The 14,135-nt window shown below is 32.9% G+C and overlaps 1 protein-coding gene, 1 long non-coding RNA gene and 1 other non-coding gene across 4 annotated transcripts in view; 1 reads left to right on the plus strand and 2 right to left on the minus strand.

The window, feature by feature from the left end:
* Window positions 1-14,135, plus strand: part of LOC147810158 (uncharacterized) — a 57,983-nt gene that overhangs the window by 34,549 nt on the left and 9,299 nt on the right. The window lies entirely within an intron of this gene.
* The window catches only part of Cad74A (cadherin 74A), a 138,739-nt gene that overhangs the window by 33,557 nt on the left and 91,047 nt on the right, over window positions 1-14,135 (minus strand). For both annotated transcript variants that reach the window (XM_087160531.1, XM_087160530.1), the window contains exons 24-27: window positions 8,162-8,314; window positions 4,493-4,615; window positions 3,154-3,343; window positions 1,225-1,451 (exon numbers count right to left, since the gene is read on the minus strand). In XM_087160531.1, the coding sequence (XP_087016657.1) occupies window positions 1,225-1,451; window positions 3,154-3,343; window positions 4,493-4,615; window positions 8,162-8,314 (693 nt within the window). The remainder of the gene's footprint in view (window positions 1-1,224; window positions 1,452-3,153; window positions 3,344-4,492; window positions 4,616-8,161; window positions 8,315-14,135) is intronic.
* LOC122269809 (small nucleolar RNA U13) lies at window positions 11,859-11,962 on the minus strand. The gene has a single exon (XR_006225405.2). It is a non-coding gene; the product is annotated as a small nucleolar RNA U13 (small nucleolar RNA).

Consider the following 14,135-nt stretch of genomic DNA (forward strand, 5'->3'; position numbering starts at 1 on the left):
AATGGGGGTCAACGATAGTGGATCTCATATAAGCAAGTAGTGCCTTTAATTTTTGCATTTCATGAATGGAATAATCAACAAACACTGATAGTACCTATTTACTTACATTATACTACTTTGAAATATAAAGAAATATATCTATCTACATTCTACATAATTTATAAAACTATTAAGTAAAAATTTTATTAAAATTTAAGTTCTTAGGATTATTTTCTAATATATGAAACTGATTTATTATAAACTAGCAGTTGCCTGCAGCTCCGCTCGCGTGCGTTTTTATTTTCTCTGCAAGTAAGGTTTTATTTTGTAACAAAAAAGTATATTTCAGACGTAAATTGTAGCCTAGCCTGTGTCAACTCTTTAGCTAGCTAGACCTCCAACTTTATCTGCGCACAAGATGGCGGAGATTTGTTGCTTACTTTTTGCGAGAAAATGTAATAAACAGACCGACAATACACTACTACAGTTTTGTATACAAACTTATTTCCGGAATTATAATATTAGTAGCGGAGTAAAGTGCACTATTTTATTCAATTGACATATTAATCAAATTAAATTAGTATGTTTCATAAAATTGTGAAAGTGGTTGGCATTCGCTTTTTGGTCGAAATACAATTCGAACTTGTAAAAACGTGCACATAATGCATGTATACTTATCCTGTATTATGGAATATCGCGGGAAAGTTTTTAATTGCCTTTCCATCTTCATACCTAGTGGCTAGTGGAAAAGTGTTTCAGCGCAGTTGCCAATCTCCTAACAAAAAAAAAAAAAAAAAAAAAAAAAAAAAAAAAAAAAAGAAAGAAAGAAACAAGAAAAAAAAATAAAGAAACGGACTGGACATCATTAACCGAGGAGATATGAGATTAAACCTAACTAAATTAATGCCAAATGCTGATAATTTACAGATACTAAACATAGATGATAATAACAGATACTAAATTTTAATTAGGTTTGTTTTAATTTGAATTTAATTAATAAATGCATAAAATTAGTTTAAATTGTGTTTTTTTTTCTTAATATTTTCACACTACATTTCACTGCAGTTAAAAATTTAAATCTTTCACAGTGAGTAGCACTATACCAGCTGTCAAAAATACATTTAAAGTTGATGAATTTACAAAAAATCTATATCAGGTAAGCAGGGGGTCTACCCAAAATCGAAAAACTTTGTTAGGGGTCTGCGAGACAAAAAGCTCAGGAACCACAGAGTTAAACGGACGAACCTCTTGTATATAGGCTACTTCTCCAGCAGTGGGTCTGATGAATTGTGGAACTCCATCATTGGTAGAGATGTCACCGATGACAACCAGTAGATGACAGATCGAATGCAAGGGGGGAGTTCCTCTGTCCATGGCTTTGATCTTAACCGTGTAGGGCTCACTACGTCCTTTACCTGAAAGTGTCCTTATGACGGAAACCACTCCTGAAACCGGATCCACAGCAAAGAAACCTACACATTCAGAATAAGTTATTATTTTGTCAAAGTGAAATCAAAAACTTCGAAAAACTATTTACCTAGAATTGTTGAGATTTGAAATTCTTTAGATTAGAATTTATTTTCACTATTGTAATTTCTGGGTTGAATTTCATGTAATAAAAATTTTCTGGGTTCCCAAATTTCATAAAAAAAAATAACATAATTTAAGCATTTAAAATATTTCTGACTACCAGGGCGTATCATTTTTATAAAGAAATTAATTTTCTATCTGCATGTGGAATGTTTATATCTATGTATATAGTTTATGGGAATAGACTTCTAAATCTTGAAAAAAGACAATAAAAAAAATATTTGTTGAATTTTTCTAAGCAACGAGTTTCGTGCAAATAACGATTTGAAGCGAATTTTTGCTACATAATTACAAGTACTTTATCTTACTGAATTCGAGATTTTCAAATTCGAATCAGTTACGAAAGCTACAAATTTTTTTTCAAAATGAAATTTTCAGTTTAATTAATTTTTTTCCTGAATTTTCAAGTTTAAAAAAAGAAAACGTAGAAGTTTATAAACATGCATATACATTTCTCTTATCCTTTTAAAATAACACCTAAGGATCGACTTATAAAACTTTAATGTATCATATAAGCTAAAAGGAATTATCACCATCATCCTACCACTCCTTTCGTACCAGAGAAGTGGGGACACTTAGTATTCGCTTCCGTGAATTTAAAAAACAAATTGACTAGGAATATATTATTAAATTGCATAAAAACTGTAGCTTGAAGACAGAAACTGATTTTAGATTTGAAATCAGTGACGTGAAAATATCTCATTCAAAAATCTCATGCAACAGAAAACGAATTTGTTCCGCAATGATATTATTAATAATTTTCTAACTACTTACTTATATTTGTAACTGCTATGAACTTGTTATTTTTTTCTAAGAGAAAGAGTGAAATAAAAATCTTGTTACAATCATCTAATATTGGAAACAATGTATGAATGATTGCAAAGTTTTATCCAAAACGTTATCCAGATATTTTTCACTTCTCATAAATATTTATTTTCTCTTTCTGTAAGACCCCAGAACAGATGTTAACCGTTTGTAAAAATTTAGAATGAAAAGATGAATAATTTGCTAACTCAATATATCACGGTCCATAATGTTTGTTGAATATAAGAGTAGATATATACCATTTTAATTTCTTGATTAAGGGTAAAATCTCAGTATCAGTATCAATGAAGGTTAACATTTAGTATATCACTGATTTGGAAGGGGAAATAAAACGGTAGAAGACACAGTTAGACTAACTTAAAACTTTTTCACCTAAGTCGCTGACTTCATTTCGGTTAAATACATATAGTGCGGCTTTGAGGAGAACTCCTCCAGACTAAAAATCTGGGGCTGCCTGCTACTGTGGTAACAAGCGAGAGCACATTTCTAATGAGGGTGAAATGGAGAAAAGAAGGTGTCGATTAGTTTACTCGCGAAGACCTACGCCGAAATTAAGACAAAACTATTCACCCCACACCCCTATTCGACGTATCCTTTCCTCGTAACCATAGTACCCGCCACGACGCGAGACGGGTGTCTGGAGGAGTTCTCCTGAAAGTCGCACTATAAGCACTGTGGAAGGTTGACTGAATGTAAACAATAACAAGTTTCCTGAAATCGGAAGAAATTTAGAAAACTTCCGGTATTTTGCCAACTTACTGATGGGTTGACCGTCAGCATCATCCTGTATCAGGTACTGCACTTCTCCATTTTGTCCGCTGTCAGCATCAGCCGCCTTTACGGTCACAATACTGAATTCCGTGGGCACATTTTCAGGAATGACAGCTGTGTAGATTTCTTGGCTGAATTTAGGTGCATTGTCATTCTCATCCAATATTTTAATCACAACCTAAATGCGAAAAAAAAAAACATATCACTTGCATGGTCATGGAAATATTCAAAAAAACTAAAGAAATTACATTCCTGTACAACTTTCGCTGTTAGGATTAGAATTTTCAAATAGTAATTGGCAAATTTGGTCAAAGCAGACTGGGTTTTTCGTTCAAATTTTATGTCCCTTAGGGTGTCAGGGAATGTCCTATGATACCATAGGTGTGTAGGTGATGTACGCCACAATAGATGGAGCTTGGATTTTTCAAACGGAACAGAGTTCCCTATAAGTAAGTGAGGAACCATTCACTGTTTCGCCTTCATTTTCCTTTTCACCAATCTATCTGATACCTATATAAGACTTAATAATCGCTAAAAGAAATTTTTGAATGATGACAAAATTAAATTGATTTTGTCTTATCTTAATTGTAGTTTCGCTACGACTTAAAACAAAGAACTCTAGGTTTGCATCGATGCATTAGTCACTACAATGACCTAAAATTAGATGAAATAGATCGATACCTTAATAAACTTAACGCTTCTCTTTTCAAGGATGCTCTAAACTGTTCTACCTGCTACTTTCACAAAGTATTAGATTTTGAGTTAATGGACATAAATGCTACATTTAGTCTTGCCACCGCTAACTTCATTAATGATGGTGTACTCTTCAAATATTTTAACCTCAATTTAGACTAATATCTCAAATTTAGAAAAACTATGCACTCTGCACCTGGCAATCCCGGCTACCGGGGGTGACGATTGTGTGACCCTTTTTTTTCTAAGCATTTTAATAATTTTTCGTGTATATATTTATTTCGATTAATTCATATGTTATTTACTCATATTCCATACTTCGCTCTTATACGATATAGAAGTTTTTCACCCAACTTAGATCTAGCTTCTTCCCTCTCCCTACCCTTAATTATTATTCAATTCAGATGAAGGAGAAAACCAGGGTTGCGTACTCTGATTCAAATGTATCAGTCAGTCATTATTAGGCATCGTTTTCCAGATCACAGCAGCCCAGCAGTATTTTTTAGATTGGCTAAAATTAGCAGTTCTGGTTTACACTACTATTTATTTATCCCAGGATCACAGTACCAATAAAAAATTTGCGTTTAAATACTAAAGTTACTTTAGCGACATAAATCATTCAAAAAATTCTTACTATGATTGATGTGCGCCTTTGATTGGCCAATCCTTTTGGGTTGTCCGTTGCAGTGATTTGCAAGTTGTAAGCAGTCTGGCGTTCTCTGTCCAGAGTGGAGTTTTCTCTTATAGATATAGTTCCCTGTAACACACAAGTTTTGAATTATATTGAAAGTAAACACAAACAAAACATTCGTGGTCGACGAAAATTTTAAAATAGGTGATGTTGTTGTTGCAGTAGGCCATTAAGACAAGGGGTGTTGTTCTTGTTTTTCAGTGGCACCATCTATGACCAAACACTCGACTTCCACACCTATACGTCACACCCGTTTATAGAGCGGTTCTATTCATGTATCCATTCATTCATCCACAGATCGTCATTTTGACCTGAACCATAAAACGACCCATTTCCAATTCAGTACCCCCAGAGGTTTGATTTGTTAAGGGAACTTGCAGGACTTTCTAACCTGACAGATTTAATGTGCACCTGTCACCATTCACTACACGGGGAGTCTCTTCTTCTGGCTGGATTCAAACTCCCGTTCTCACGAACGAGAGTCCAGCGCCCTGCCAACCAGACTATCCCGGCTCCAAAAGAGGTGATAAGACGATCATATTTTGAATTATATTTTTAGTATTTGCTAAAGAACAAAAATATTTATATTTCAAGCTATAATTTAACCCTTAATTTACCAACAAAGCTTTTAACCCGTTGTATCACCCAGCCTCATCATTTAATGGCAAAATGTATTTTTTTGAAAAGTAAATGGCGGTAGAAGCACAATTTCTTTATTAACCATTACTTTTAATCTGGAAAATCATTTTATATCCACGATTTATACTTAAAAAAAAATTTCTTTTCCGTTCAGAGCCGCGATGGCTCAGTGCTTAAGATGCCGAATTGTCATCTTAAAGGACTGGGGTTCGATCACCAGTGGTAACTTGAATTCACCCCCTCCTCATCTTCAGATCGAGGGGTGGCAGCTTGTCTAGGAAACAAAGACAGCTTGCGTGCAATGCCGGTCACATTGCCGCTAGTCATGAAATTGTGGTGTATCAATCTCAACGTGCTATTGTGGGAATGCTTTTCTTTTTTATATATGTTAAAAATAAACAAACTACGACCACTGCAAGATGAAACTCTTTTAACTGCAGCTGCTGACTCTTAGACATTCATTCATTAAGATCGCGCAACTTGAAATTTTCTTCCTGAGACTATAAGCAACATCGTTGTCTTTAAACACGTTTTTTAAGTGATCACAATTAGGATTGAAAGTTGGCCGTTTTCAAGTACAGTGCTTCCATTGTCAAGGCTTCGGACTTATAAGCAAACCACCAAGTGCGTTTAGAAAGATTTTTCTTTTGAAAGTTCCACCCTTACGTATTGCAAATTGTTGTAAAAATCATACAGACAATTTTTCTGTGTGCGAGGTCTTCTCCAAAAGATCGCCTCAGCAGGGATGCCAACTACTCCGTTTTAGTCAAAATATTTTTAAGTGGATGAAAATTAAGAATAAAAACTTACAGAATTTTGGAAGAATTCATCAAAGGTCTAAAAGGTTTAAGGCTCATAAAGGTTTAAATGAAACAAAATGTTGTTATAATATATGAACCAATTTTTTTACTACTGTCGTTGAACAGCCGACTCAATTTAGGATTTATGACAATCAATGTTCAACTACGTAGCCGTGTAACTTTGAACTTAATCCAGAAGACAAGGGAATTCTTAGATCAAGTATTGGGAGAAATTTGCAGTCGTGAAGGACAAAATCGCATTTGCTTTATATGGTGAGAAAAACCACGAAAACCTTCCATGGTTCTATCACTGAGGATATATTTACGTCAGCACTGCGGTCGGTGTGGAATTCGTATTGACCTGCCATCGCTGGGGTTCGAAACCGATTCACCTCATTGGATGCCCTGAGTCACCACGGCTCTATATCGAATCATTTATGCATAGTTGTTTAAAAATAACTTTAAATAAATGTATTGAACTAAGCATCATACTTAAAAGCATAAATTTTGCCACTATTTAGAAAAAGAAGCGTTATCACAAAGGGGAGCAAGTTGGCAACTCTGCCTAAGCAGTATCAAATTAAGAACTCTCTTTTCGTCGACAGCATCTAATTCGATTCTAAAGATCCGATTAAGTTCAGTTTGTAAATTTTCGAGAAATCGAAAGAGATTATAAAAATGAAAGAGATATTCAATCTCCACTTCAGGCACTTAGGCCAAAAAAACTTGTCAGACTTTTCGCGCTAAAGGTGATGTGAGAGTGGCACTGTTTTTTGTTTTTTGGGGAATATTAAAATTGGTGAATTCAATTCTGTATATTTTGGTTCTGCAAACTATTGTTTAGCACAAAAAATCACCATATTATGTAAAGAAAAATGTTAAGAGATGTGATTATTCGAATGCTGAGTCAAAGTAGTGGCTTTCAAACTCTGCTCTAATCACTCGCTCGCCCACATTGAATCCAAGTACAAGCCACTTTCGAATTGAAAAAATATCACATGTGGCTCGCGATCCACAATTCACCGACCACTGCATTAAAAGGATTAGGTTGTTATGGCCAAACTCAACATTAAATTCGTCAATGATGCTAAAAATAATTCCGATGGCTACTTCAATTCCATTTTTAATATGGATCTCCTAAACGAAAACCCAGTAACTGCCTTCCTACTTTCCGATACCTGCCTCTCCAATCACTGCACCCTATACAGCAACTAATTCTACGACACACCCATCTCATGATAACTATTTTTATTCTCATATCACCTCACCAGGGGAGCTGAGGACAGTCGAGGGGGAGAAGGGTCCCCATAATAAACACAATGACTACTCCCACTACCTTATGTTTGCATCATCCTAAGATCAGCCTTCACTCCTGCATCTTCATCTTAACTTTAGCATCCGTCTTCTGTATATATGCTTTGTATATATTCTTTTCTTTTTGAATCGGACTCTCATTTTATCGCCATTATCATGTATGTAGCCCGCTTTGTGAATATTTTCTACTTTTCACTTTTTATTTTAATTGTTTTACTCATTATCGTCGACTTGTTTTTGTATATAGCCCATTGATTGTTCATCTTATTATTTACTCGGAATTTTTACCTCATTCCTTTATTGTATCTCCTCATTATCTCAGCCCTTTGGATGATTATAATTATGACAGTCGTGGGTGGTTTTTAGATCTCTACGATTTTGCTTGAGAACGCTCCTCCTATTCCATTTTTTTCTTCAACTTATCTCAATTTCGCCTTTATTCACCATCTCTTAATTCCGACGAATCGGTTTATTGCTGCTTTCAGCGGCACACACCGAGATATTGCAATCATCGTAAATCGGTATTTTATTTACGTCGTACTAGAGTTGCACAATGGGCTATTGGCGACGGTCTGAAAAACATCCCCGAGGATGATCCGAAGGCATGTCATCCTCTACAGAAGGGATGACTCCTCTGCTTTGGTAGCCTGACGGCCTGCGTGTTAAATCGAGCACTTCACACGGTAGAACAGTTTAACGAAGACTGATACCTTCGGTGCAATCTTCGGTCACTCACCCGCTTACTGACAGCGGCCAGTAATGCTTGACTTCGGGTCTTCTACTGGGAACCGTGTCTTTACGATCAGTCCAATGAGGGAGGATTAGGAGGCAAGGGTTGAAGCGAAACGAACATACTTACAGAGTTTTCGTCCACATCGAAGACGTCACTACCATCGCCAGATATGGAATATTTGATTGTCCCAAAACCTTCCTGGCTGTCTTTGTCAGAGGCTATCACCGTCAATATACTTTGAGGATATTCAGCAGATTCCGAAATACTCGTAGTATAAGACTGAAATATAAAAACAAGTGAACGGATTAAAATCACGTTCGTTTTGAGAACTTTTGATTTTATGAACGGAAATATCTACACTTACAGAAAAATGTTTCAAATTTAAATTTTAGAAATACACTCAAAGTTAAATTTATTACTACATTTGTATTTTATTTTTACTGAACTTGCGTTTTAAAAAAACGCAAGCCGCATTTTCATAAGGAAAGCTTTTAAAAGGTATTTATTTGGTTAGAAAAATTAAAAATTGAACTTTGTTTAAAAGTTTATAAATGCTTTAGCAACTTTCAATGTTTTATTTCTTTTCTGTAAAGTTCATTTACAAAACATCAAGTGGTTTTCATGCATCTACTGAAGATAGATTGATTGATGGATAGAGTGAAGATAGATTGATCTACTGAAGATGATCATGATGAGAGTGATGATCAATTGACAAGTGAATGATAATAAACGTTCTATAATTCTTACCAAATCATAAATAGCTTTCGTCTGAATTCCTTTTTTCACCACCTCAATAATTATTTTAACTCTCACTCTTTAATTTCCTTAAGAGCAATTTGCATTTGTAACTTCATTATTTCTGTTTGTAGAGTGAGAATTGTTATTTATAAGCTATACATCTTTCAAAATTTAAGAAAATGGAAAATTCTAATTTTAGACAAGAACAAGCAGAGTTTTTAAAATTTAAAACATTAGACTATCAAAATTTGACTTCACAAAACGGCAAAAATGATTTTATCAAAGAATGGTTTTAGCATGTTTTGATAAAGTTATGATTTCGCTCTTTCAAATTTAATATTAAAATGCTGATGATTTTATAACCCAGTGATTATAGTAGTGAAACAAAAAAGTACTTTTTTGTTTCACCTATGGTGCATTGGTCTTTAAATTTGTTACATTGTATAATGATATTTTTGCCCTTTAAAATCAATTGCAAAATAATTAGAGGGAACAGGAGTTAATGTGGACACTTTTTATTAATTTGTTGTCTATTATTCTTGTGGGTGGCTCCTCGGTTATACCATTCTGATATACATGAATATATGATACGATAAGAAAAAATAAAAATGGAAAAGAGGCTTTGTACTTTATTTATACAATTTGCAATATCTCTCGGTAAATATTTATTATTTTATTTCATAAAAGTCGAAAAAATTTTGAATTGCTAAATATACAATTTTTACAGCATTTTAAAAAATATAATTTTCAATGACAAAAGACAACATTTGAGCGAAAGGGGGTAAACGAATTTTAAAAAAAGTCGCATATTTAAAATTTGATTTCTCAGGAACGATTCCATCAATTTCACTAAAATTTCGTATATTACCATATAAAATTACATTCTTCAAAATCATATAAAAATTTTTATATCTTACAACTCGACTATTATTAAATAAAATAATAAAAAACAATAAATATATACTAAAAGTTATTTTTTGCATTGAATCTTGGGATAAACGAATTTTTGTTTGAAGAACAGTTGTGTGCAAAAAAGTTTTCAACTTGATTAAAAAGTTTTTGGGATATGCCAAACTACGTAGAAGTTAAATTAGCATTAAGGGGTCCAAACTTTGGATCACTTTCCTGATCAAAATGTGGGACTCATATTTCCCAGACCTTTCTATATTTTGGGGATCAGAAATCCGAATCCATTGAAAATAAGGTATGTACATTCAGAGATAGTAAATTTTTGTGTCTAATTTCGAAACTTCGCCTGCTCTAATTAATTCGCATACTTGAGGTTTCCTGCTAGATCTATTAAGATTGAGTACTAAAGCGTGAAGATCTGACAATTAGAACAAAAGTTATGCAATGTGGACCATTTATTACTATTATTTGCGCAACTCTGAACAATTATATATATATTATTATTATATATATATATAATATATATATATATTATATGTATATATATATATATACATAATATATATATATATATATATATATATATATATATATATATATATATATATATATATATATATATATATATAATATATATAATATATATATATATATATATATATATATATATATATATATATATATATAATATATATATATATATATATATATATATATATATATATATATATATATATATATATATATATATATATATATATATATATATATATATATATATATAGTGATAATAAAATATTCAATAAAATTACTTCAGTTCACTTACCATATGCAATTGAAGTAATGACTAGTAAATAACTGTTTAAAGTTTTGAAAGCAATATCAAGAATTAAGTTTTCGTAATATTATGAAATAACCTCTTTAACGAAAAATACTCAACGATTGTAGCAGTACGTTTAGGCATTGTGCACAGACCGCCTTTACTTAACAGACAAATAGGTAGTTATGCTATGTATATCAAACTTATTTTTCCATTCTAGTTACCTTTTTCTTAAATAGTAAATGATTATACAATAAAAACAACTATGTTCACTCAACGCATGCCGTTCAAAATAATGAATAGTAACTGTTTGAAATTCTGAAGCAATATTAAGAATTAAATCTTCGCATTATTGCTAACAAACCTCTTAAATAAAAAGATTTATCAATTTATTGCTGAATTTTAAATTAAGTTAGACTCTCAAAAACAACTATGTGGAAAAGGTTATCAGACAAAAGTTATATCAAAAATTTTGCCGTCTAATAAAACTTAATTATCTGCCCCCACCCCTCTTTGTTAACGCATGAGGAACTGCGTAAACTAACTTTGTGATGAAGAATAAACTTTCAACCCTTATTTGGGTTGCACGAACAGGAAGACCACGTAATGCTTACACGAAACTACTTTAACACAAACCGAGTATACTTTTTCATTTATTTTCCATAACGCCTGAGTTATTTTTGTGAAAACTGTAACTTGCATCAAAGCCCATGATTGATAACTTACAAATTTGTTAACCGCATAGTTTCAAAACTAAAAAAAGTTAGTATTTTGGATGTAAAACATAACATATAATTTTTGGTATAAAAATAATTAAAGACAAAACCGATATTTGTCTTTAATATATATTATTCTTAAAAATATTTATTAAGTAGACAAGGATAATAATCTAATAAAAATCAATCGCAATTTCCTCACCATGATAAATATGAAAAAGATGACAGTTGCACAATAATTATAAAAATAAATGCTTAAAATATCAATGTTTACAAAGAAAAAATTGTTATTTTATTTCAATTACTTTTTTTTTTTAATCCAAAATGGCAAGAGTATATTTTCTTTTGTAATTAAATGTAAAATATTTTGGTACATATCTTACTTTTTCTTCTCAATAGAGAAATTTCAAAACTAAAAAAAAAATCGCGACATGTTCTTTTTTTTCTCTCGAAAAGCTGTGAAATCGAAAGTTTTTTTAAATCTCTACCTAGCCGTCAGTTCAAGGCTTTTCCCACACACGCCAGGTAGTCTAATAATTCATGCAGGGTTGACGCAGTCTAGCTGACAGTCTACAATAAAAGTCTGTATTATGTCAATTTCCTTTCTATCATTTAAAAATTAATGGATCCTTCTTTAAGAGATCAGATGGTTCTCGTGCATATGCGTAACAAGGTTGGCGTCGCACGTTTCACGCAAAACCGCGTGTTAACCAACTCATCATGTCTCATTGATCTGAGAAGGATCGATTGAAGCTGCTTTTGTTCAAATTATTATAATATAATTTAATTTTTTATTACTGGTAGTTTAAATTCATACATTTTTTTTTATTTATATCCGTTTCAAGTTTCTTTTGTTATAGTTCCTTTTCTGAAATTTATTATTTCATAAACAAAAATAAATAACTTTAATTATAGTTCGCGATAATGTCTAAAAACTTTTATTCAAATACTTGGCTATACGGATGAAAAGTTAAAGTTACCCACAAAAGCCGATTCCTATGACATCATAAGAGGCATTTTTCACATGGCTTAGTAACGCCCACTTAAAACTATCGCAGCAAACGTTTACTTTTATTAAGTAAGTTTCACCTGTAATGCCCCTATGCAACTGAAACAAAATTCCCACAAAAGCCGCTTCCTATGTTATAAGATGTACTTTAAAAATGACTTAGTAACGCCCACTTAAGACTATCGCAGCCAACGTCTACTTTAATTAAGTAAATTTCACCTGTAATACCCTTTTGCAACTGAAACAAAATTCGATGCTACTAAAATGAAAAAATCTCCGTATCCTGATTCAACAGAAACATTTGGAACGCTTTTTGAACAAATCGATTCGGATTTAAAGTCGCCCACAAAAGCTCATTCCATCTCATCAAAAGAGGCAATTTCAAAATGACTTAGTAACGCCCACTTAAGACTATCGCAGTCAACGTTTACGAAAAATTAAATAAATTATATCTATAATGCTCTTATGCAACTGAAACAAAATTCGATCGAACTGGGTTTCTGCTAGATTGATACGAAAAAATGTCTGTTTCCTGATTCAACTAAAACATTTCGAACGACAGTACGATATCTTGGCTTCGAAGGCCAAGCTATTCGAGGAGCTAATTCTGACCAATCATGAATCAGATTTACACAGTTTAATGGCGATAGTAGAGAGAAACCAGAGGGATAGAAGATAAAGATTTAGTTACATGTTACACATGTAAATAATAAGCTGATTGAACAATAGTATACTAGTTTTTTTTAAATAAGAAATGCGAACTATAATTCGATCTTCATATCAAGACGGAAAAGAGTAAAAACTGGTAACAAATAAATTTCATTTTTTAATATTTTTTCGGGAATAATAAAAATCTATAACTACCAATTATTTTTAACGGACATAATTTTTGAATCGTTTCTTCGCTGAAAAAAAATTAATACTGCCCTGCAACCGGTCCTGCCTGCATGAAATGAGCCGGAGCACATTTCTCGTACCAGTGTACAAAGCCTAGGACCACCCCAGCTACCAGTGTCATCTGTAACGGTGAGCACCCAGCCTGTTTTACGGGCTGCGGTGCAAACCCAGGAAAACAAGAAAAGCTCGTCCCATGAAAGCCACCGACACCGCCACCAGATTTTTGCTGCTCTTCAAGGAGATGAAAGAACTTTTGAAGGACGAGGAGCTTATTAAGCTTCTTCGTTCTCTACTCCCAAAACTGATTGCGGACTCACTTTTTCCCAGGATTTTCTCTATCCTGACGTCACAGTTCACCGCTGTGACTCACTTTTTTATCCATTTCTTTTAGATACCTATGACTACTAGTTATACGACCTAACAGAATCGACGAATCAGTTGGTGGCCCTTCGGGCCAAATACGGAGATCCTACTAATGTTAAGCATCAAGAAAAAATTAATTACAGTGGATTGCTTATTGTTAAGAATAGATTAACTCCTCCCAAATATTATCTAATATTGAAGTAGTTCTCCTACCAGTATTTCCTCTTTTCCGTCCCGCTTTCAGGCCTGGATAAGATCACATTTAAAATTCTATCCCAAACCTATAGTTGAGAAAACGTGAATGAATTTTTTCATTGGCGAAGAAAGAATATAGCACACGGGACTTAGATAGCCGCAAACCACGATTTCTATGGGGATGCCCTTTTCCTAACTATTTAACCAACCCAGTTTTTTCTCGTTCATTGTTTCATTTCATAAATCCTCTAATATAAGCAATATATCCTCTCAATATAAACAAATTTGAATTACTACTTTTTGCACATTGGCATAGCTTCCAACTACCATAGAATTTCCTTTGTTTCAAAAAGTATTTTTCCTAGTGTTAGTTAAGGTTTTATATTAACCCTTTGTACACTGCGTTCTTTCAACAGTTAAAGAAATGACAGCACCCACTAGAAGTTTACGAGA

Source organism: Parasteatoda tepidariorum, chromosome 4 (genome assembly GCF_982258835.1).
Source record: "Parasteatoda tepidariorum strain Cologne lab strain chromosome 4, Ptep-v5.0, whole genome shotgun sequence".
In the NCBI taxonomy this organism is placed as follows: domain Eukaryota; kingdom Metazoa; phylum Arthropoda; class Arachnida; order Araneae; family Theridiidae; genus Parasteatoda; species Parasteatoda tepidariorum.